The sequence below is a fragment of the Athene noctua genome, chromosome 14, assembly GCF_965140245.1.
Source record: "Athene noctua chromosome 14, bAthNoc1.hap1.1, whole genome shotgun sequence".
In the NCBI taxonomy this organism is placed as follows: Eukaryota; Metazoa; Chordata; class Aves; order Strigiformes; family Strigidae; genus Athene; species Athene noctua.
The window spans coordinates 13,577,227-13,602,967 of NC_134050.1; the positions used below are offsets into that span (position 1 = coordinate 13,577,227).

The 25,741-nt window shown below is 42.7% G+C and overlaps 1 protein-coding gene across 9 annotated transcripts in view; it reads right to left on the reverse strand.

The window, feature by feature from the left end:
- Positions 1–25,741, reverse strand: part of TUB (TUB bipartite transcription factor) — a 172,360-nt gene that overhangs the window by 87,934 nt on the left and 58,685 nt on the right. The window contains exon 1 of one of the 9 annotated variants that reach the window (XM_074918592.1): positions 10,245–10,745. The exons of the other annotated variants lie outside the window; for them this stretch is intronic. Coding sequence (XP_074774693.1) covers positions 10,245–10,282 — 38 coding nt within the window. The 5' untranslated portion in view covers positions 10,283–10,745. Of the gene's footprint in view, positions 1–10,244; positions 10,746–25,741 lie in introns of those variants that run through there. 9 annotated transcript variants of the gene reach the window in all.

The following is a 25,741-nucleotide window of genomic DNA, read 5'->3' on the forward strand; positions in this document are numbered from 1 at the left end:
AGTTTATAGATTTTGGAATAAGGGGCAGGCAACCCAGGAGGACTACAGGGATGTTGTGAGGTTATGAAGGGATAAAATTAGAAGGGCCAAAACCCAATTAGAATTTAATCTGGCTACTGCCGTAAAAGACAATAAAATGTTTCTGTAAATACATTAGCAACAAAAGGAGGGCTAAGGAGAACCTCCATCCTTTACTGGATGCGGAGGAAACATAGTGACAAAGGCTGAGGCACTTAATGTCTTCTTTGCCTCAGTCTTTAATAGTAAAACCAGTTGTTCTCTGAATACCCAGCCCCCTGAGTTGAAAGATAGGGACAGGGAGCAGAATGAAACCCCCATAATCCAGGGGAAAATGGTTAGCGACCTGCTACACTACTTGGACACACACAAATCTCTGGGGCCAACAGTACTGAGGGAGCTGGTGGAAGTGCTCACCAAGCCACTTTCAAACATTTATCAGCAGTCCTGACAAACCAGGGAGGTCCCAGCTGACTGGAGGTTAACAAATGTGACGCCCATCTACAAGAAGGGCCAGGAAGAGGATCCAGGGAACTACAGTTCTGTCAGTCTCACCTCAGTGCTGGGGAAGGTTAATGGAGCAGATCATCTTGAGTGCCATCATGTGGCACATACAGGACAACCATGTGATCAGGCCCAGTCAGCATGAAAGGCAGGTACTGCTTGACAAACCTGATCTCCTATGACAAGGTGACCTGCTGAGTGGATGAGGGAAGGGCTGTGGATGTTTACCTTGACTTCTGTAAAGCCTTTTAACACCGTTTCCTAAAGCATCCTCTTGGAGAAACTGGATACTTATGGCTTGGATGGGTGTAATCTTCAACTGGCTGGACGGCCAGGCCCAAAGGGTGTTGGTGAATGGAGTTAAATCCAGTTGACAGCCAGTCACAAGTGGTGTTCCCCAGGGCTCAGTACTGGGGCCAGTTCTGTTTAATATCTTTACCAATGGTCTGGACAAGGGGATCGAGTGCACCCTCAATAAGTTCGCAGATGACACCAAGTTGGGTGGGAGTGTTGATGTACTGGAGGGTAGGGAGGCTCTGCAGAGAGATCTGGACAGGCTGAAGCAATGGGCTGTGGCCAATTATCTGAGGTTCAGCAAGGCTGAGCCCTGCATTTGCGTCACAAAAACCACACAAAAGCTATATGCTTGGAGATGAGTGGCTGGAAAGCAGCCCAGCGGAAAAGGACCTGGGGTGCTGGTCAACAGCTGGCTGAATGTGAGCCAGCAGTGTGCCCAGGTGGCCAAGAAGGCCAACAAAATCCTGGCTTGTATCACAAATACCATAGTGAGAGGGCTAGGAGAACAATCATCCCTCTGTAATCAGCACTGGTGAGACTGCACCTCGAATATTGGGTTGTTTTGGGCCCCTCACCACAAGATGGACACTGAAGTGCTGGAGAGTGTCCACAGAAGGGCAACAAAGCTGGTGAAGGGTCTAGAGAACAAGTCTATGGGGAGCAGCTGAGGGGACTGGGGTTGCTTAGAAAAGGAGGATCAGGGGAGACCTTATCGCTCTCTACAACTACCTGAAAGGAGGGTGTAAGTCTCTCCTCCCAAGCAATAGGACAAAAGGAAATGGCCTCAAGTTGTGCCAGGGGAGGATTAGATTGAATATTTGGAAAAATTTCTTCACCAAAAGAGTTATCAAGCACTGGAACAGGCTGCCCAGGGAAGTCACCACCCCTAGAGGTATTTAAAAGCCATGTAGATGTGGCATTTAGGGACATGGTTTAGTGGTGGATTTGGAAGTGCTAGATTAAGGCTGGACTCGATGATCTTAAAGGTCTTTTCCAACCTAAACAATTCTATGATTGCACAGATTCAGTGATATGCAATATGCAGAGGCACCCGAACTCTGCCTTAAGGACAAACAGCACTAGTGTTATTTCCAGGGCAAGCACAAAAACTTTCTCTAAAACCTTGTACTTCAATTTTTAAATCTGCAGCAACAGCCAATGAAGTGATTTAAAATTCAATAACCTGGAAGAATCAGTTATCAAGGTCTGACTCACTGGTGCGTAGAGACATCTTTAATGTCATTTAACGGTACTCTACAGATGCAGCATCCCAAAAGATGCATTATTTACCCATATACCTAAGGTAAAGTTTTAGGTAGGCATATAAGAGTTCATGCAATCCTTAGGTCTGCAAAAGATTGTTTAATGGAAATTCACACTCCTGGCTTGAGTCTTGGGATTTATATCTGCCAAAAATAGTGGGATGCATTCCAAGGTACAGTAAGTGTCTTTCAGTTGCCAATCAACCTGACCTGAGCAGTTAGTCTAAGTCATTGTCCAGACAAGTTATCTATACTTTAATTTCTACAATACATCAAATAATTTCCTCAAATTTTCAGGAGTGAGAATTGCAACATGATGCAATGTATTCTTTTTTTGTTACTGTGGACAAGCGAAAATGCTGCTGTAGTGGTATTGGTTAGCAACAACCTGCTCTGGAAAAAACAAAGACCAATTTTCCTTGTGCTTCTTGCTGGGGCACAGGTATCATTAATGGAAATACTTAGTCTTTAGCTTTATTCATTTTACTTTCAAACTGATACCAAATTTGAAGGACAGACTTGTTCTGATCCCTTTCCTAAACATGGATCAATACTGATGTATCTATATTTCACTTACAGATACAATTTCCACTTTAGTCATCATTTGAAGTTAATCAGGGAATTTCTTCACCTTGTAATTTCTCACCTGCAGGTAGTTAGAACTGTGATTACAATTTAAATTACCATTAGAAACTTCATGCTGTGGTTTCATTACCTGTGTCAAATGAGTTATATCAATTATGAATTATGATATTCACAGACTTGTGTTAACATGCATCTCAACAGGAACCAGGAGGTTTCCAGTGAAATCTGCAATTCAAGACTTAATTCTGGTAAACATCTGAGAACTCGAGCTAAAACTCAACTTCATGAAAGAATGACTCAGGCACTTTTGTTGTCAGAGAGCAAGATAACTATGTCACTCGCAAAGTGCGCTTGCACATTCATATTAATGTATTATAGACCACTTGCCATTATTTGCTCAGCTAAAACATGAGCTCAGAGAAGATCGTGGAATCAATCCAACCCCCCGTTAAGTCAATAGAAAGGCTCTTATGGCACCTCTTTGTGACTGCGTTCTGGCAGCAACCACACAGCTACATGTAAGGCAGAGAGGGTGGCGTTAGACTCTACAGCATCCCTACCTCCAGCTATAAGGGTACTAGCAGTCTGACTGCTCAGAATCAGCATCCAAAGTTCTTGTACTGGCAGAATCAGTTACTATCCTCTGCTGTATAAGACTCTACTCCATTTTCCCAATGGAAGTGTTTTAAATTGGGTCACTTTTTCCCTTTAAGGATAAATAATAGATAAATATATCATCTCTCAACTTAATAGCAATCCAGAAGTATGAAAGCTGCTTCTGCTGTAATCACTGAAAGGGAAAGTAAAGATATATTTTAGCTTCTTATTAATGCAAAAGAAGAAAATACAAATACATCTAGTAAATAATTTAGTTACAGAGCAAACTGAGCATTTAAAGAGCTAAGTGTCACAAAGCTACACAATGTAGGCATAAACTAAAATTATTCAGTAAATGACCCACAATACATCCACAGCTGCTGAACACGTATAAAGCAAAAAAAGATACATTACCATCAACTATTAGATAAAAGAAGCTGATGTAAAACAACTATGTCACCAAAAATAAAAGGTTTCATGTTTTATCATGTGTACTCATCCTGTTCCGAAATAATTACCCCAATCTTTCCACCTTCTCCCACAGTTACCTTTGCACACTCTACACACCCTTGTCTGGGAGCATGTTTCCTTATCTAGTTAAGTCACTATCCCCTTACTTTACCATTTTCTTATGAACAAGATAGTCAAAAGAAGCTGATGATCGTATGTCTATAACAAAAATGAAAGCAAAAAGAAGTATGCCAACAATCACCCTGATCTTTTCACTTCTATTTTGTGCCCTTCTTTTGCATCTATCTTCCAAACTGAAAATTCTTTGAACTGAAGAGTGTGTTGCTATATACCTGTATACTATTAGCATTATACAAACCAAAACAGAGCCCAGAGAGGTGTTATATTCTTAGCTGAGAGTCCTCAGAACTTGCTGGCATCATCCTGCCACTATGTCATCATAAACGAGATCACAAAACTGCAAGAGAAACTGCCAACTATACTATGTCATCATAAAAACTATGTCATCATAAAAACTATGTCATCATAAAAACTATGTCATCATAAAAACTATGTCATCATAAAAACTATGTCATCATAAAAACTATGTCATCATAAAAACTATGTCATCATAAAAACGATCACAAAACTGCAAGAGAAACTGCAAGTTGCTTCATTCCCCACCATCCCCCTTTCCATGACACAGACGATGACCAAGAAGGGCATCTCCTAATCCTTGTTACTGGCTTTCATATACTACAGTAACAAAAGCTTCAGCAATAAGTGAGATATAAAATAAACACTGATTTTTAACATCCATGCTTAAAGCAATAATCTTTGAATAATCTGCTGCAAATACTGAAATTCATTCTCAGTGATCTGCAAAATAAATCATTTCAGCTTTAAAAAACTGCAGACAGTTGTAACTACTTCAGCAATACAATGAGAAGTCGGGATGGACTTATTCCAAAGTTACAAATGATAAAAACTAAATAGCAAACATTTACAGAGAAGGGTATCTTCTGTAGGTATCATATAGCTGACAAGACAGAGTTCTATTTTCATTAATAATCTTAAAGGGAAAAGAGAAGAAAACAAAAAAAGAGTCAAGGATAGCAAGATGCAGGGACAAAGGGCAAAAAGAAATCTGTTCATAAAGAGAAAGAACAAAAAAGCATGAATTAGAAAATAAGATAAATCGTTACTGTGTGGGGAAGGGGAACGAGGAAGAAGTGTGAAAAGAATCCAGCTCTCTACAATGGCAATTTCTGGTCACTAATAAAAAGTACCATCGTCCAGAAAAGCTGCTGCTTGCACGTCTAAATGGATGCTGCTTTAAGAAAGTCCAAGAACCTTCAGGCATAAGAGTCAAAACTGTCCAACTGGGGGGAACTGCAAGAGGAGACAGAACATTTCATATCCACTTCCCAGCTGTGATCCAAATCTGGCACAGATGGCTTGTAAATGATTGTCACTGCCAGGAACCTGCAAATGATTGTTGTGACCAGACACTTACGAGTCTCAGTCCTGACCTGGATGCCGATACTGCAGAGGTGGTCTGGGGTGACAATACTCTAGGACAGCTGGTGCAGACGCTTATCTGTCATAAGGCCCAAAGCACACCTGCAAGGGGTGGCAAAGCCCCTTCAGCCCCTTACGTAGATCCAGCTTTGGCACACTGCAAAGCACAGGACGACTTGGTTTCACTCCCAGCTCTGCGGCTTATCTCCCTTGAGCCTTGTCCCGTTTCCATTTAAGCCAATTCCCTGCAACTTCCACAAGTCTCTATTTCCTTTACTGGTAAAACTGAAGTGATGCTTTATTTTCCTCACCTCTCTTTTCTGCCTGGTTGATTTAGGCTATCGGTTTCAGCATAGCAATTGCCCCTGACGATGTGCTTGTACAGCTCCATAACACTGATGCTGGGCAAAACAGGACTTTGATCTCAGCTGGAGTCTCTGTGCTCTACAGCAGTAACATCCTATAGAAGAACACAGACTCCCATTAAGCAAGGGCTCCAATTTAAACATTTTAAAACCACATGACTAGGCTAATTTTATATATCACAATAACCTGAGACAAGACAGCCTGATTTAGAGGAGACACATGCTCTTTGTACCCTTTTTCTTAGAAAAAGCAGCACGCTCATAAATTATCGATGCCATTCCCCACAGCAGGCAGCTGGGAGTGAGCTTGCCTGCATTGCGATGCACTCGGTCACAAATGCACCTTGCAGCGGGGTGAGCACTGTACCTGCACTGCTGCCTTCAGAATGTCAAGGCTTAAGGGTAGATAATGTCCCAATACCTCAAACGAATGCATAGAAACAAGTGCAGGACACTTCAAGCCCATTCCTGTTCCAGGACTTGTTTACACATCACACTTTCAGAAATCTTATCTGCTCTAATTGCCACGATTCATGAATTTACAACACAGCTGTGCTCCACAATTTTCATCCAACTGTAATCCTTCATGTTGCAAATAAATGAGTGACTGTTTATAGCTGCAATATCCAAGCACAGCCTTAAAACTTCTGAGCAAATTCATAAAAGCTACCAAAAAACCGAGCATAATAAAAAATGTCACAAATAAAATAATGTATATTATTACCATCATCATGTATGTATCAAGACATATTATGCCACTGCAAATGCATGTAATCTGTGGAATCTGCTTTATAGGGTGCCCTCCGTGCAAAGCGCCAGGCCCGCCGCGGCACAGTTCAGGGGTTCTCCTTGGGCTACGCAGGTTTATCTGCACAAACCAAGTCTCAGCCGAATTACACAGATGCTTTAGAGAGAACTCTGGGGACTTGCAGCAAATTTACTGCTATGTGGACTGTGCTTTTCAGCTGACAGCATTTATATATTTCTCATTAAACAGGTTAGATGGTTTTGTAAATACTGCTTTTTAAGTTAGAGTATGAAGATTTATTATTGAAGAAGCAAGTGAAAATATAGGAACAAATAATAATAATCATAGGGACAGGGACCCTACTGTGATTGAGTTTATTGATACTTTTACCTTAGCTAGCAACACTTTCATTTCACTATAGTTACGTAGCTCGAGGAAAGTGTTTGCTTATTCAGGACACACCAACATAAAATAAAAATGAATGTGTTTATTTCAGAAATTCTATACATTAAAAAATAGTTCAGGAAAAAGATATGAAACCAAAACATATTTTTGAACAAAAAACCTGAACTCCTGTGAATCCGTAATGATTCCCAGATACTTCTGCTTTGCATTTTCTACCAAAAACTGCTGAAGGATACCAAAGGAAAACACTACTGTGCTAATTCCTCAAGAAGCCACATCTCACTCTTCTTAATTGCCACCGGGAACCGCCTTTGGTGCTGGGGGCAGCTACATGAACTGCAACTGATTTTATACTTGAGTCTAAACTATTTTGATTCTTTATAATAAAAGACAGAAACATTGCTAAAAATGGGTTCAATTTAAAGAAGAATTCCTAGCTCATCGTACCTGGTGTGTAGCTTCATATAAGTGCTTAATCATATGATTAATTTCTATCTATGAAACGGTTTCATGAAAATAAATGCAATATATTTACTTTTAAAAAAAATTTCTCAGCTGTATTTTCATAGCATTAAAAAACTGAAATCCCCTCATCCTATTAGTGTTTCAAAAGCAGAACCCGTAAGAGAAGAAAAGACATTAAGGGTAAAGTGCCGAAATCACAAACTCACAAATAATATGAATCTTTTATCCACCTCAGCATGAAAAGCTAGCACTGACATTGAAAGAATTGCCTACTATTTTTTGTTAACTCACCCAAAAATGTTCTCAGCATCTTAAAAGTGGAAGTAAAATCTGTTTTGGACATGCAGGTGGATTGCTTAATGTGTTGTGCACGACACACAGAGAACCGATTCCCTCTGGTTCATTTCACTTATAAGAAAAAAAAAAAAGAACAAAAACCCACTTCTCTGCTTGAAGTAGTTCAGGTATAGAGCTGCACGTATGTTTGACTGCTAGGAAGAATGATGTAGGTTTAGGAGTCATGCTACTATGTTAAAGTCCGTGCCAAAGTTGAAACAGCTTTGCCAAGCTCAGAGAAGGGCTTGCAGCATTTTCTAGCACACTGCACATCAGCGAGGCTCAGGCTATGTCACACAGGTCTTTACAGACTTCAGCATGCCCAGCCGCCTGTGCCCTGTCCCCACACTAGCAGCAGTGACATTGTTGGCTGTCACATGCCACCCAGGCCATAAAGAAGGTGGGGAACAGGCCTCCAAGGTTTGAGAGTCAGCAACCATTGAACTCACTACGTAAATAAGAAACTGAAGCAACAGAGCAGATAGCATGGGGCATTTTGCTCTCAGAGAGCAGGTGAACTGTTCCAAGGGGGTCACATCAGGCGTCTCCCTCTCCCTGGGTTTTTCACTCTTACAAAACGGTACTTCGACCTTATTTACTAATACAGTGTTTTCACGTGTAACCTCAGTCACATATGCAATCAGAAACTATTGTTTTCTGGGTAAGTACGCTTAAGGGATCCTGGGGGATGCTTTAAAAGAGCAAGTTCAATGAGATTTGCAATGATATATCTCTAACTCAGGAATTAGCTCTGAAGACTGAAAAATAAGGCAAGTTCTTGAGAGAACTCTATGTTAGAAGCCCAAACAAAGACACTTCAAAGCAGAAGCATGGTTTGTTTGCCTTTTGGTTTGGGGCAGTCCCCAGCAGTTTCTGGCCATAAACATATGGTTAACATTCACGAAGAATATTATATTAGAAAAGACGTATCATCAGATCTGTTTCTCTGAAGGTCTACCGCTCTGTCTCCCTTTGCTTCTCTGAACCGCACTGAGCAGAAATAGATGTTTTATTTCCTCGTTCAAGGCCATTGCTACAAAACCCCTCAGCAAACTTTTGGCATCAGCCTCTGCAGAGCCTTGTGTACAGTGAGAGAACAGAGAAACAGTTCCTCTGCTGCTGGGAAGAGCCATGAACAGCTGTTCTTCTGGTATTTTTGCCTTCATTACAAGGCTTCAAATTGCATCAGAATGCATCCGCTCGTCATTTTTGAAGCCTTATTGCCAATTCCTTACGTCTTTTCAAAACGCGTGGTCTGAAAGAGCTATTGGAGAGAGAACAGCGATATTCTCAGGTTCATTGTAATCAGATTTCTTTCTTTCTGATCCTTCCGTTGATTAGAACTATCACATGCAGTGATTAAAAAAGCAGACTTTCACATGTGCATCTACCATTTTTTTTCCTCTGCATTAAAGAGCGATTTATTTGCGTTTATGTTGCACTCATTGTGGCATACGGGCGCTACAAATATTTCCATGTAGAATGGGGCAAACTACAACCGACCTGCTGAAGCAGCTCTCTTTGTTTTAAAACGCACTCTGTAAATATTGTTAATTTCACGATACTCTAAGGGGAAAAAAAAAAAAAGTTTACGTTACTGTATCTACGTGGTTTTATTTACAACCGAACGAAACAAACACGCTTTGCTGTCCAGAACACCTTTTTAAACGCCCGTGATTTCCCTCCTCAATAATTCCGTTTGAAAGAGAGTCCCGAATGGAAACTGAAGCACCCACAGCGCTAACGGCATAGCAGATGGTTTTATTATTGTTCCCCGGCAGAGCCCACCCCGCCCGGGGCTGAATCTTCTCGGGCTCGCTCCCTCCTCGCACCGCCAAGTCAGAAACAAACTACTCTCATATCCCCGCAGGGAACAAACGCTCCCGCTCCAACCCCGGGCGGCCGGGGCGGGCAGGGCCGAGCGGCGCGGCGGTGCCGGGCGGCGGGCAGGGCGGCGGAGCCCGCAGAGCCCGGGGCCGCCGCCCGCTGACGCACGGGGCCCTCGGGCAGCAGCCGCCGCGCGGCGGCTCCCGTAGCTTATGGCAACGCCGGAGCCAATGGCGGCCCTCCGCCGGGCGCTGCCATGGCGATCCCGCTCCTCGCCATGGCGGCACCGCCGGCCGCGGCCGCTCCGCGCCGCGAGGAAGCGGCGCCCGCGCGCTGCCCGCCCCGCCGCCCCCCGCCCCGCCCTCGGCGGCGCCCGGCGGCAGCGAGCGCCCGCCCGCCAGCGCCCGGCGGGGCCACGATGTTCCCGCGGCCGCGGGGCGACGGCCGCCACCGCCGGCGCAGCGCTGCCAGGCGGTGCCGCCCGGGCCGTGGCGGAGGCAGGGCGGACAGCTCTCCCGGCGCCGCTCCCCCTCTCCGCGGCCCTGACAGCTCTCCCCAGAGACCGGTCCCTGAACTTCGCCGAGCGGGACCGGCCCGAAGTTGGGAGGCGGGACCGGGCTCTCCCCCCCCCGACGCTGCCCCTCCGAGAGCGGCCGCCAGCCGGCAGAGCCGCAACCCGCTTCCCCAGGCGGGACCCGCCGCCTCCCCGCCGCGCCCCGGGCGGGGTCCGGCCGCCCCTGCCCCTCCGCCGAGACACGGGTCCCGGCGGGGACCGCCCGCTGCGAGTGGCAGCAGCTCCAGCCCGGGAGCAGCCCCGGCGCCCCCGCCGCCCCGCTCTACCCGCCGGCGTGGCTATCCCCCTACCTGTAAGGGATCCAGTCCGCCTGGTGCTTTGAAGTCATCTCTCCCCGGCGACGCTGCCCGGAGCCGAGGAGGGGGACGCGGCCGCTGCTGCCCGAGTCGGAACCCGCCACGGCGCGGGCAGCATCCTCCGTCCGGGGCGGGGGCGGACGGCGCGCCGGTTATCCCGGCAGCGGCCGCAGAAACATCCCCCCGGGGAGGGCTCCCAGCGGCGGGCCGGGCTGCATGGGGAGGGGGGCGGCCGGGGGGGCAGCGGGAGGCGGCTCCCAGCCCTTCCTCCCTGCCCGGAGCGGCGGCTGAGCCGGGCACCGGCGCGGGGGAGGGGGCGCGGGAGGGGGCGGAGGAAGGGCCAGCGGCGGGCAGGGAGAGGCAGGGCAGCAGCGCCGCGTCCCCGCTGCCGCTACCCGCCCGCCCCCCGGTTACCGCCGCCGCGCTGAGGCATCGCCCGGGCGAGGCGGGCCGGGCCGGGCCGAGCCGAGCCGCCCTCCGCGCCGGGCCCGCCCCTGCCCCGTCAGCCGCGCCGCCACTGACTCACGGCCGGCGCCCGCCCCGCCACTGGGCATGTGCGGGGAGCCGCGGCCGGCGAGGGCCGGGGCCGGGGCTAGGGCCAGGGCTCAGGTTAGAACTAGGGCTAAGGCTAAGGTTAGGCTCGGGTGGCGCCGCCCCCGCGGCGGGTCACGGCCGGGCCGCCCTCGCAGCAGACTGAGGCGGCGTCGAGGTGCGAGGAGAGCTCAGGCTGCGCTTATGCTCTTCTCAGTCCGGCCCTACCGGCAACATCTGTACATTTGAGCAACTCGACCCAAAATGGCTGAGGAGCCACAGCCTGGGGTCTGGTAGTAAAAGCTTAATGCGACCCTTGAGGGAAAATTCCTGTTTTCTGTTCATCGACGCGGGACGGGTGCCGCGGGGTGATGCGGGGTGATGCAGGGTGCTGGGCCGTGGTGGCTGCAGCCCACCCGGGCCAGCACCAGCAGCACTCCGGGGGTCACCGCGGCTGCTGGCCGGGGCAGAGCAGTCACGGCTCCCCGAGAAGCCCGCCTGTGCTACACAAGTCCCTAACGGGCCACCATCCGCTCATCCCAGCGAGACCAGCTCTGCTCCAGCTCCGCAGCCACAGCAGAAGTAAAGCCCATTTGAACTACTGACCATGTAAATCCCTCCTCCTCCCCTCCGTCTGTGTCAGGCTGTACGCTTGGAGAAACAGTTCCTGGCTTTGGGGAAAAAAACATGAGCTGAAGAAAGATGAAATTAGTGAAAGATAAGGATTAACGACAAATATCTGTTTGCTTTGAATAACGGCAGTCTGGCCCGTATTATCTCAGAAGTTTTGTTGTGGGTAACATTTGTACTGCGTATGGATGAGATACTTAAAAGGCTGTTGTTACAGCTGAAATCACTTTCACACAGACAGACATTGTGGAATAAACCACCAAAGAGTTAAGGGTGGCACCCACTGTACCCTGGAAAGACTAAGATGGAGAGGGCACCTAAGTGACCGAGGCATGAAGCTCTGACCTGCTAAGCCATCTCCAAATTGTAATATTGGTCTTCTGCTTGATGGTGTGAACTCATGCAAAAAAAAGCTACAGTACGGGTTATCCCCTTGCAAGGTATTACAGAATTGGAAGAATGAATGATTAAGGCTGTGGAAAGGTGCACATCTGAGCAGAGTGAAAAATATGTTGACCTAAGAAAATAGAGACAGAGTTGGAAAGTAAGCGTCTAGAAATAGTAGAGCAGAACAGGAGAAAAAATTTCTGGTTTTACAGCACAAAACCCAAGGAAACTATTATAATTTAGCAATGAAAAACAGATTGAAGGAGGTGGTTTTTCACACAGCTTAACTGTACAGTAGATTTCGCTACCACAGAACATGGCTGGGGCCAGGAAGCCAGCAAGAGTCAACAGAAGATGGCATGCTTAACAGATAACAGAAATGTTACCATGTTCTTCACTGGCATAAACTTCTGAGAGGTTTTAAAGCCAGAAACCTGAATTTAAGCCTTTTCCAGAAGTCAAAATGAGATCTACTTTGAAGAAGAATTCTCTCACATCCATGTGTATAAGATAATTTCCTGCTTTCTTGATCAGCATCAGCCACTGGACTTGACAGACCTCCCAGTCAGGCACAATCTGGAACTGTATAAACTGGTGGAGGTGGCTGCAGGAGACAGCTCCTATCTCCTGGTACTAAGCTGCATGTTTTTTTAAGCATACCTATTTACTGAGGCTTCTATTGAAAAGAAAAAAAAGGAAAGACAAACTAGAAGAGGTTCATGTCTTCAAGGGCCAAAAGCTCTCAAGACAGATGATTAGAATGTCTCTTTTGAAAAAGCCTTAAGTGTAAAGTCTAACAGATGAGCTGATGCACACACAAAAAATATCCCTGTGAACCTTTTGAGTGATATGGAAGTGCTTTACTGTCATTTAAACAGCCCAGGACCATGTTTGTGTTAACAGATAGAAAGCATACCGGGTTACTAGATGTTTAAAATGGGAGACTGTTGGGGCGTCCTGGAACATGGGGGTGCACAGACCATAATGTCCATCTGGGGAGACCTGGCACAGAGAAGAAAGATCAGGACAATTGTATTGGGAGAAGAAAGAAACAATTCTCTGATATTTTATCTGCTTTTGCAGGGTCTATTTATGCTCCCAACCCTCTTCCTCATCCTTCCCCACCCTGAATCTCCCTCATCCATTTACCATCTTGGGTCGCTTGCTTTTATACTACCTTACTTTCCAGCTGCGGTTGTTTTTCTCACTGGCAACGCTCTGCCCCCATTTCTGAAGCAGGCGAGCTGAGCAGAAAGGTGAATATCAGCTCTCTGCAGCTGGCAGCGTAAAGAGCAGGGCTACTGCCCACCTCTAACTCTGAGTAAGGTTCCGACTCACCAGTCTCTTATGGATGTCACTCTGCTTTGTCTACATGGCCCACAGAGCTAATTCTGAATGACAGGGCAAGAGTTAAATAGAAATCCTTGCCGGGACGATGACCACGGTGTTCATTTTGCTGTGTAACAAGCCTCAAGATTGTCCTTGAGGTGCAGATCTGTTCACTGACATTTCTAATAATTTTCAGCAGCTCAGGGAAGACTTGGCTTTTGCAGGTGCCAGTTTCCCCGAGTACCACTACAGCAAAAACTAGGAAAAAATACCAGCATGTAACAAATAACCTGGACAGGCAATGATGATTTCTAGGTGCTATTCTGTAAAGAGAATTGTACTTCTCAAAAGCCATGTTTAATTAGTTTCAGATACCAGCCTGATGGGCAAGATAGTCTGTTAGAAAAACAGTGCTTTAAAGGATCAATAATGGATATACGAAACAGAAGAAAAGCAGCAACATAGAATGCAAACCTAGCTCCTCCACTGCCAAACGTGGCTCACTGAGTACCATCTTCTTCCATGTACAGTGTGCTACCTTTCCAATTATTCCTATGTTGTCCTCTATGTAAAATAAGTGTCCTACTAATACATTTTTTAATTAAGATGATGAATAATACAACACAACTCTATCTAACAGCTGAAAACACCTGCATTTGCAACTAAAAGCCTTCTGGCAATCTGGGTAGAGAGCAAGACATCAAAGCAGGAGGAACTCTGTTGAAAGGGATTTGGGAGAATCTAAGCAAGCAGTAAAATAAGAAACTGATGTAAGCTCTTTCCTAAATGTCCAGATTAATAAATTTAAAAGTCTAATTTTGCCATGATGGGTGAATTAAGTTCTTCTAATTTAGCCCTTAAAAAAATCAAGTAGTAAATCTATATAGCGATTTGAAAAAGTGCACAGGGTATCTTTTATGGAGAGGGTTTTATCTATTTATATTCCTATTGTTACTCTTTAGAGTCGCTGTTGCTTCTGCACTAGTGAGCATGGTTCAGAGCTTGTGTGCTACAGATAGAAAGGCCTGCATGTTGTGTGGCTTAAAAGGTTTCCTACACCTCACAACTGCTATAGTAGGCTTGGGATACGTATTGAATTAAATTCCTGTCTCATTTGCCTTTTTAGCTGGCCTGAAAGAAGGTCGATTTTAGAAAAATGAAAAGTATGGTAATGAACACCACAGATTTTCTTTATTTGCAGACCCATCCTGGTTTTCTGCTGTGGTGTAACACATGTCCTAACTCACAGTTCCTAATTCATTCATAAGACATCCGAGAGACTAATTTGATCTTTACTTTTTGGGTCTTTTAAAAGGGCAAAAGCTGACAGTTTGTTGTCTCTGGATCAGCTCAAACATCATGCAGAAAACACTTCTATCTGGCATTTCAAATCTTATAATAGCACAAACAGGACATATTTGGCATAAACGTATAAGGATTCTGGGTTTTCCATTATTGACTTACATTTCTAATTTTAAGCTCCAAACGACAAGGAATAGGGATGTGTTTGTACTGGCATAACTACAGAAGTGGTTATGTTTAGATTTTTCAATTCCAATGTATCTAAAAATCAAGCTATCGTATTTGAAGTAAAGCCATGCCAAATAAAACTTATCTGCATTCATTACAAACCCAGAGTTCCTAACAAAGTTCATGAGCTTTTGTGTATAAAGCTCAGATCAGTTGTGAACATATCTAGGATATTCTATTTGTTTGCTTGAAAAATCAAACTGTGCAACTAACCAGGACCAGATGCAAAAGCTGAGGTTTTGTATTATGAGCTGAAATTCAGCAAGTTCAGTGGAATTCTTCCCAAGCAGTGACTTCTGGCATCTGTTGAAACAAATGCAGAATAAACTCCAGGGATAACAGTAAGGGCGTTAAAACTTTCACAAATCAAAAACAAGAAAATGCTCACAAAAAGCAAATAAAATGGAAGCCCCAAATGGTAATTTTAGCCATAAACACTTCAGTCATAACAAAAACATGACTGAGATAATTCTGCTCATTGCTTGGGATGAGGCTTATGTCAAGTTCACTGTCCTTGTGCCTTGAACAGAAAGAAGCCCAGGTTAAATCTTGTCTCCCTCGTCAGAAAAAAAGGCATTATTTTTGATATCCCAATTTCAATTATAACAAGAAAATTTTGTGGCAAAGGTGAACAATTTGGAGATGAAATTCTGGGAAGGAGACAAATTGGTATATTAAAGATTTATTACAGCCTTTACATGGTTGATCCTCTCCATCTCTCCATGAAAACTCACTTTTCCTTACTGTATTTCATCTATTTTCATTCCAATAAGTACATTTCTGTTTCTTTATTGTGAGGCTGTGAAGCATAAATACCGATCGGTAACACGCTGAAATAAAATCTATTCTGCAATAATAGAATAGAGTTCCCTTGCCACCCAGAGTGATTTTTCACTTTAGTCACTTCAGTTTGGACTTGCCTAGCTCCACTGAGATCCTGTCTAATATCAGGTTTTTTATAATTAATAGCAAGCTGACACCTAGATCTACATCTTCCTATAAAATAAGTATAAGAAAATGTTAACTTTTGAGGCATGAAAGTTGTTAAGCTCACTTTGCCATCACTAGAAATCAAACCTTGTACACCAGTGTCCTGATGTTTGACACTGGTGGCCTGCTTTCAACCCCTGCCAAATAAATTCTTAGTTTAGTCTGAGAGCAGATCCTCTAACACCACTTAGCAGCTCTCTCAAAATCTTGTACTGGACATATCCAATGCTCCGATTCTCCACTGTAAGTAATAAACCCTATTATTAAGGTGAAAACAAAGTCTCTTGCACAGATTAACCTATGTGACTGCTGCACATAAAGTCACTGAAACTTGAGTAAGAAACTAGTATAATCATAGTAAGAGCTCTTGTCGTCCAATCCAGTGGGACCACTAGAAGAGGTTCTGCTATATATTCCCTTCAGACTCCCCTTTTTACAGCTCAGTAACACTATTCCTACATCCCACTACCTAAAATGATTGTTCATGAAGGATGAACGTTCCTGATAGTGCTTAAATACAAAATTGGATAATCCTATCCCATTTCAGCGTACTATTTCACATAGGTTTTGCTTTTAAAGGTTTCTTTTCCCTTTGAAGGTTATTATTAAACCATATTTTACAGAGTAATTTTGCTCTCATCTCTTGCACTCATGTTTTTTTGAACTTTTCTGAACCATTCACACTATTTACATGGCACTCAAGGCAGTTGGAATGCCAAATCAAACAGATATTTTCAAAAAGACTCCCCTGCCCAAAGTACACGTCTCTCCCCTGTAAGACAGGTCTAAATTCACAGCAAAACAAATGCCAGTTTACTGCCCGTGAAAATTATAAGTCACTTTTTGTTTGGTTTTCCCTTTGAAAAATCAAGGGTAGTTTTCAGTTCTGACTCCTTTTTTATTTATTTTTTTTCCCCACAGAATCACAGGGTGGATGGCAATGGAAGCCATCTCTAGGGATCATCTTGTCCAGCCACTCTGCCTAGAGCCACCCAGATTTCTCAGAGGTGTGTTCAGGCATGTGTTGATTATCTCCAAGAATGGAGGCTCTGCAACTGCTCTGGGCAGCCCGTGCTGCTTTTGACTGGCCTGACAGTCAAAAGGTGTTGTCGTGTCTAAATTTCCTATTCCTATGCACCATTTTGCACTCAACAACAAGAGAGGAACATGTTGTATCTCCCTTTGTATTCATGGCAAGTCCAGAGAACCCCGAGGTGTCCTTTCAGGACTAAAGCAGGCTCTTCCAACTCAGACTGGGAGAGCCATGCTGACATTCTTGTAAGCTGTTAGCAAATGGCAGCACGTCTTAGCCTGCTGAAAGGACAAACCCCAAACTGTTTCTTCATATCCAATAGTCTTTCATTTGCAGCATGGTGAGTAGGCAACTGTACTTAATACTGCAAAACCTCAGGACTGATTTGAAGCTAAGTACATCCTTCATAACTGTTCTGTAAAAGCATAAATAGGCATTACTTCCTGGTAGCGTAAATCAAAAACATTCCATTTAAATTATAGATCTAAAACTGTCTACCCCAGTGAGGATATAGTTTTAAGTGTACACACTTAACTATTGGGGAGCTAAACAAAAAACAAAATCCTGTCTAATGTCAGAGATGTTTCCAACTCATGAATGGTTCAAACTCAGTCATGATTTATCTGCCCTTAAAAGCTGTTAACTTCACCTGACGAGAAGCCAGAAAATTGAAATGCTCCCAGCAGAACTTTCAAGTAGAACCAGAAGTGCTTTGCCATAGGTGTTCATTTGGAACATCATGATAATGACCTTCCCATTTTATACCCTCTAGATTTCTTCCATCAAACATGATTACTCAAATAAGTCAGTTTATTTAAAAAAAAAAAAAAGTGCCACAGGTTTTGAAAGAATTAACATTCCATTACACTTTAGCAGAGTTGCAGTCAAATTAAGATGAGGCTGAGTTCACTGTACGTGGAAAAAAAGATTTGAATGGTTTTGTTTGGAGTCAAAGCAGCTAGAAAAACAGGAAACTAGCTTTAGAATACCTGAGCATTTTTATAACTAGAAAGCATTCTACAGTCTTCAAAGTCTTCAGATGATATTTAAGATTAAATAGTATAAAGTTATTACTTTCATTTGCTTGCTTTAAAACAGTCTAGCTAGTAAAACTTTTCAAAAGGAACAGAAATAAGTATTTAAATTATTGGTTTTCTGCTCTCTTTCCAATAGAATGGGTTAAATATATTTGAGCTTGCAATGGAAATACCTGATTTTCCTCAGAATTTATGCAACTTATTAGCTTGACTTACTGCAATCATCTGCACTTCTGGCCAATATATGACACTATTCAAAATATGACTGCCTTACATCATCTTTGTAACGCAATAAAATGCTGTATTCACATTAGAGATGATAAACTGAAGCAAGAGATAGATTATTTAGTTTGCCTCACAGCTATATAGAAAGTCTTTGGATAAGCTAGGAATTGATCAGTTGATCTTCCCTGAAACATCCATCTACAGGGCATACAAATTATATTCTGGGTATCATGTGCCAAGCACTTTCCGAGTCCTCCATATTTGCCAGTACAAGGACAGGATGAGAGTGCATTGCTTACTCAGTGTTTCCCTGAATTACAATCCAATGTAACTGGTAATAATTTCAAATGTACAGATATCATAAATTAACTTAAACAGCTGGCTGAGAATTTCTGTTTTGCAAGAGCTATTAAAGTTATTGATTTCACCACACCATTTTTTCACTTTACCTCAATAGATGACTGAAGCTGTGGCCAAATAGTTCAGCATAAGCTAAATGTTGAGACACACCGCTCAATAACCTGGTCCAGCTGAAAGATACTCTTTTTTTGTTATGTTTTAGCACATTCTTACAAAATGTTTTAGCTCTCAGTGATATGACTGTCAGAGTTTAATAGATACTTACCAGACAGCTCCCAGCTTCTATTGGAGAATGCCAGGGCAGTTTCTCTTTGACTGGTGAAGAGGTGGCTCCCCATGTGGGCACCTGAGCACTCCCTGGTTACAGTCTGGGGTCTCTGCGGGCTAATCGTGCAGCCCCATGCACACCTCCAGCACACCTTCCCACCAACACTCCACACCCACCCTTAGCAAGGGGGAGAACCCAACGCTGAATTATTAACAGTTCTGTGAGAACTGTATCAGCTGCATCTGGCAGACCATGAGCACATTTTCCTCGTTAAATTCATCAGTGGTTTGAGCAGAGTCCCTTCACCAGTAAATATAAATCAAAGCAGTTTTGTTTGTTATTCTTCTGTAAAAAAGTTGGAGGAACTATTGTTTGCTAAATATACTTCCTTGGTAGTCAAACAGGAAAATAAGCTTTTAAAATTTCCCTTCTAGACATAAAATGATATGTATTTAAGCACTAATTAATTACTAAGAAACATATATCTTCAAAGAGCACTGTAAAGAAAACACAAAGGATGCATTAAATTAAGACTTCCACTTTAAAAAAAATTAAATTCTTCAAAGGGAATTTTCTTGCATGGCAGAAGATAAGGTAAAGCAACATTTCTTATGTAGTTTTGGAATAAGAGTTAAAAACAAATGAAAATAAATAGTTTACATCTCGGTAGTAAATATTGGATAAAAATTACATGGACACAAAATTCTCTGAGCCTGTGCAGATTTTCATACAGGGAGATGACTGTATGAAACCTCTCTTCTTCATTTTGCTTTGCATAAAGCAATCTTCTTTTCTGGCCTCTCAGATCCTTTTCAGACAACATCTACTTTCTCCTAAATTACTGTAGATATATCTGGGTTTTCCTCTCTCTAATATTCAACTCAGGAACTGCTGCTTTGAATCCTTGGGATTTCTTCACACCTCCTTATCAATGACAGTTCCATGCTCTTCTAAGCCAAATCCTGCTGCACCTTCCTTGCATTGATACCACATTTTCCCCCTCTATCCTTCCTTCCAGTTGCATGGTCAGCTGGGTCCACATGCCTGGTTCATTCATGTGCCAAACACAGTTATTCAGGTCTGGATCATAACATTGGTAATACGATTATAACCACGTCCTTCAACCCCCCCCTCAGGAGCAGTGAGTTATAAAGACAAACTGACTGAGAGCAGGATAACTGCAGATTCACAAAACATTTATTATCTATGACTAAATCAAAAGGAGACTGTGAGATCAACATTCCTTCAGTGAATGTGTAGATTCAGTACATGCTATGGAGAATGTGAAACCAGGCAGATGATCTGAATCAGTAAAAGATATGATGCACTCACTGTAAAAAATATTCAATATTTTTGTGGAAGCTTAGTCACAGGCCTGGATTTAGTGAGAGATCTGGGGAGAGGAAAAAATGAGACAACACAGGACGTCAGAGTCTCTCTTGCTGCAGGTACCACCCATTGTTCCCATTCCTGCATGAATGATATGGCAGTGTTTCAGTTTACCTTTATTTTTTTCACAGCTCTGTCTCCATTTCTTGAATTTAAAGAATCTATTAAGATTCTTCAGGAAAGATCAAGGTTCAGGTCTTCAGGAAGGGAATTTTACTGTCTCTGCAGTATTGCCCCACCTGCCCCTGAACAGAACAATTAATCTCTGGGGGTGAGCACACTTTGACTAGAGATAAGCAAGAAGGCAACCTGAGACAAGGAAGAAGTAGACAGAGCTGGGGGGAAGAGAGTATTACAAAATGGGAGTGGAGATTTAAAAAAAAATAAAAATAAAAATTCTGCATTTACTAAAAATGTGTTCCAAAACCACTGATGGCCCTTTTCCCACAGAATACTAGTATGTTTAGGTATGTTCTATATAATATACATACATGTACCTCTAACGGCCATAATGAGGCAATTGTGCATGCTGGATATTTGGCATAGACTTTTTGCTCCTATACCTGCTGTGTGACTCTACTTGCTCTCACTGAGTCCTAATCGTAACAACGCCCTTGAGAATCCACTCTGCAAAAAGGAACTGCTGAGCAGTTTCCTCACTCTGACACGTGCTGTTTATTGATTCTTGCCTACACTGTCCTCCCATACATTAGGAAAGCGGTAATGTAACAGCCTGTTTACAACCAGTGCTGTATTGTACTGTAGTATGAGAGAGAGGTGTTGAGACACACTGAGTCAAAGACCTAGAGATACTCCCTTCTGTGCCTCTTGGCCTGTTTTCCAATTTAACTCTCAAACAGACCCAGTTTACAATAAGACTCTTCCTTTATACAGAAATGTCAAAGCAAAACCAAGACTCGGTGAAGGAAATTAAGTCAAGAAGAAACAGATAAAGCATGGCCAATTCATAAAGCATTGAAAAAGTTCATTAAGGGGTAACAGGGAAATTAACATGTAAAAGGAGAGAACAAGTAAACCCAGAGAACAGGACACTCAGCTCTAGAAGATGGAGTTAATAGACTCAATACAGTCAGAGAAACTACACACAAAAGGTCCCTATATCAGCAGGCTGGAAAAAAAAACAAACCCAAACAACCCTAAAACAATGAAAAGCCTCCAAAAATACCACATATTGTAAGAGGATATTGGAATGTCAGTCAGTTAGAAATGAGTCCCAGATGAAATACGCAAAGGTATGAAGCACCTGAAGTGGTACGGAAGCAGATGGTGGGCATTGATACTTTCTTCCGATTTGCCAACTTCTTACCACTTGATGGCAATGAATTTTGTTGCACAAAACATGCCATACAGTAAATGAGCAACACTTGAGAGGAAACATACTGGGTATTTTTCTGAATAACAGATTTGACTTCAGATCTTCTTTTAAAAACAAACTGGCCTGTAGAAAAACATACTGCGGTGCTAACTTCTACCCAAAGTACTTAGCCTCACAGAGCACTGTTCTTGGAGATCATGTGTTTCCCTGCTGTTTGCCCTAGCTGTCAAATGCTAGGTTGAAGAGTTCTTGATTTCCCTTTACTACTCTCTTCATGCCCAGACACTCCAACAGACCTAAATGTATTATTACATTGAGATAGATATTGTGGGGCAGTCTGTGGCTCAGAAGCAAATTATGTTCTGGAAAGAAATAACTGGCAATAAATAGACTAATTTCCAGAAGACCACTGGAATCGGAAGCATTTATGCACATTATTCTGTGGTCAGCCTAATATGGTCAAGGTAGGGATTCTGAGAAAAGGAGAACACAGTTATACTAGCCAGCATCAAAAGGTGTTATACCACGCTCTCCTAACGTCAGTAAGTGCCAGTTTTCCTTGATACAATTTTTAATTATTTGCAATTAAATCTAACTTGAGATATTTAGAGAAAATTGTTCATTAATTCAAATATTTGGAAGAATCAGTTAATATAACTTCCTTTAAAATGAAACATTTGACTTAACTGTAAATGAGAAAATAATACTGGAAATTTTTTAGGATTTCATATTGACATCTTAATAAAATTTCAGTGTCTACCAGACAGACTTTAGGGTGGCAGTAAAACAGAGGGTGCCTCTGTGCATATTGCCCCTACCCTGAGATAAGTCTACATTCCTCCTTCAGCATAGCAGTTGCAAAAAATATCAAGTAGTAGAAGTAGTCCTGCCTGATTACATGACACAGGCACACACTGACCAAACATAAAATGGAGACTCTGGGCTCTTTTAACACGTACCAATCAATGATTTGTGTAACTGCATATAAATTATTTTCATTCCCCACTGACATGAAATGAATCCTAAGCAGGTACAAAGGGAGATGTGCCTCTGTCCCAATTGCAATCTCAAGAGCAGAATTGATTAAATATATTTCTCTTGAAAAATGACAGGTTTTCAGCATCACAAATTTATTTCCAGAGATGCTCGAGTTACATTTCCTATCTTGTGATCAGCTGCATCCCTGAAGCAATCTATCACCCCTTTATTTAAAAGAAAATATTCGTGAACAAAGGTAGTGTTATGAACACCTGTAGCCCCTGAAGAATAAGAGAACTCCAGGCATCAAAGCAAAGCATCAGAAGAGGCAGCAAACTTGGAAGCTGCAATTTATCAAGAGCACATCAGATTGAATTTCAACTGAATGAGATTCTCAGTCCAGGGCCTGATTACCTGATCTTGAACAAGTCACTTCACCCTTAGGTCTTTCTTTCCTTATGTGATGTTTACAGTGTAAACATGCAAGGCAGTCCAAGTGTGATGCAGGACAGCCCCCAGATGTATTCATCTGCCCTAGCAGTGTCGTTATCTGGGCGAGGAGCTATGCCAAAAAAACAAAAAGCAAACATGAAAAAAAATCTAAATTAGTTTATACTAACATGAACTTGTAAGCCATCATGATTTAAGTGAGTTAAAATCTGTAGGGTTTTGAAGAAGACCATGTGACTGAAGTGCCTACCGTGCACTCAGTCTTGAGGTACTAAATGTACTATTTCCCCTTCATGGGAACATTTCTCACTTGACCAGCCACTCCTCATGGGCATCAGGAATTTCTCTCACTGCCTCATAATAAACATCTTCAGCAGAGAAGTGTAAGAAAACAGTGCACAGAGGTCTAATCCAAAATTTTATGCCGTAAATGAGAGTCAGTTAAATCAATTCACAACAGACCGTGCACTCTGAGGTGGAAGAATGAAATGTACTTCGTTAAACCAAAGGGAATGCAGTGTTTTTAATCATATCCCCCAAAGAACAGCCAAGCTGCTGACTGTTATGTAGTTTACCAGCACTGGAAACACCAGAGTTCAGAGGTTATTCCAGAACACATCCAGTTAAGTGGTAACTTCTATTAAGAAGTCTTGAAGAATCCCAGCAGCAGCTACTGAGCGTCTTGGACTGAAGAAGAGCTAGGGTTTAGACTCCTTCCATACTTCATTTCAGTGACATACACGCTGAAAATTCCTCCAAGCAAAAGATTAATGCACGCAGTCCTCCATAGTAGTACATATAAATTACAGGCCGTATGCATCAAAATAATACTGAAAACAAAGATGGAGATATAACTTCTTCAGAGTTGAAAATCTATTTTACTGACAACACTTCTGATAATCAATAACTTTGCTCACTCATCTTAAAAGAAGAACAATGCCCTCCTGTGCCATTACATAAAGGTACATGGAAGCTATACGGTTCTACAATTCCTCCAGAAGAAAGATTGGTACTTAAACCCAATCTCTGCCATGAGTAAAAGGTGTCCTGAATGGTAGCAAAAAATGGAAGGTGCAGAGGAAACAAAACCTTTCCTTTATAAAATGTTTCTTAACCCTAAGGGAGAGACCTGCCAGCCTTACTGTGTGAGGAGCTGTCTTGCCGGGACAGTTGCCCATCTCAGTGGTTTCACCTACTGCCCTCCTTATTGCGACATATCTGTCATTGGCCAAGACATCACAAAGATATATCTGGAGATGCAGAGGGGCAAGGACTAAATGAACTCTTGTAAATTGTATTTGCATCATGGGATGACAATTCCATGTGGCTACCACCCAACCTCCATCACCCTTTCATACAGAACTAATGCCACATACTTTCATTCAGTCCATTCTCATCTTGCAGTTAAAATGGATTTTTTTCTACAGAGTATTTCCCTATTATGCATGCACAGGAAAAGAGAAAGAGTGGACTGACTTTTGCACAAGCAGAAATGTTCCAGGGCAAGATCATAATTTATTTATTGGTTTAAGTCTGAATAGCTTCATCTGAACTAATAACTCTCCTAAGTTCATTCTGTGTGTGATTTATTCTGGCAGACAAATTAGTAAGTGTAAAGAGATGGATAGAACAGCCGAAATCTTTTCCATTTCAGTTCCAGGGGAATATAGCTGCTGCATGGTAGCAAAATACTGAAGAGAATAAAAGTTCAAAGCTAAATAATTGAAAACTTGGTTGGGTAAAATCATCTCTTTTGCTAACCAACCTTGCGTGTTTTATGAAACATACAGAGCTGGGCTCAGTTCCTGGATAAAACCTATAATTATTTTATAAAGACATATAGTAATTGAGGGTGATTCAGAGATAGCTGAAGAAGTAGCAGCTGTATCAATCTTCAGGGAAACAGTTCACAGAACTACATTTTTAAAGACTCCTCAAGGGCAACTGCTAGCTATAGTCCATCTGTTCATAAAATCAAAATGAGGGGAAAAAAATCAATTACGATTTAAATTTAAATAAGATTTCAAGCCCAAAGCTTTTAAATTTCTTTGTCTAAGACTGCCAGCACACAGGCTTTGGATTTAAGACCTGTGAGATCTGTTTGAACGAATGGCTGGCAGGTAACACCATTACATGTTCAGGTCTCTCCTTTAGGCCAAACTTGTGAATGTTACTGAATTTTCCCCCCTTTTACTCCCAGCCAAAACGATATCCTAAACTTCAGTTTCCATAGCCTGGCCAGGATAGCAGCCCATGGCCCTTTTTTCTCCAGACCCCTTCCAGGAAGGTGGTTGCTGCCCTGGCCCTCTGCCAAGGCAGGCTCCTGCCCTCCAGGGAGACCAAGTGGTGGCTCTCTGGCTGTGTCTCTGTCCCTTCACATTTCAGAAACAGGGCGCCCTGAAAATCAAGTTCCACATTCCCAGCTCAGATCAACGAACTGTAGGACAAAGTTGGATGAAAAGATAACGACAGAAGTGAAACAGAGATCGCATCAAATATAATTTTGCAAATGAACAGATTGGTTCAACATCTCTGAGATCATAACACACTACACATAGATATTAGTAGGAAGCAGAACTCATAAAGACAAATTGATGGGTATTCTCACATGCAAGGGATGCAACTTGGGAATTAATAGAATTGAATTTGCTGGGGCAGCACAAACATCAAATTGCATTTTTGCTGGGAGAACTGCAATGCTAAGAGCTAATACAATAGAAGATCTCTTCAGTGTTTTTAATTGCATTAGCAACGTGGGGTCAGGTACTTGTCCTTTTTTGTGAGGTCAACTTCATGTTATTAGACTGCAGAGAAAACTCTGCATTCAAATGGATTTATCAACATTGTCTATGTTACTTGAAATATATACTGCAAACCCTGTGGAAGCAGGGAAAACATTGTATGTAACAATAAAAACTGCAAATCAAACTCCAAATTTCCAAAAGGACTAGCAGAACTTCACTGAGTTGGAGTGAGCCATGAAGATTTACATCATCTGAGAACTTGGTCCATTATTTC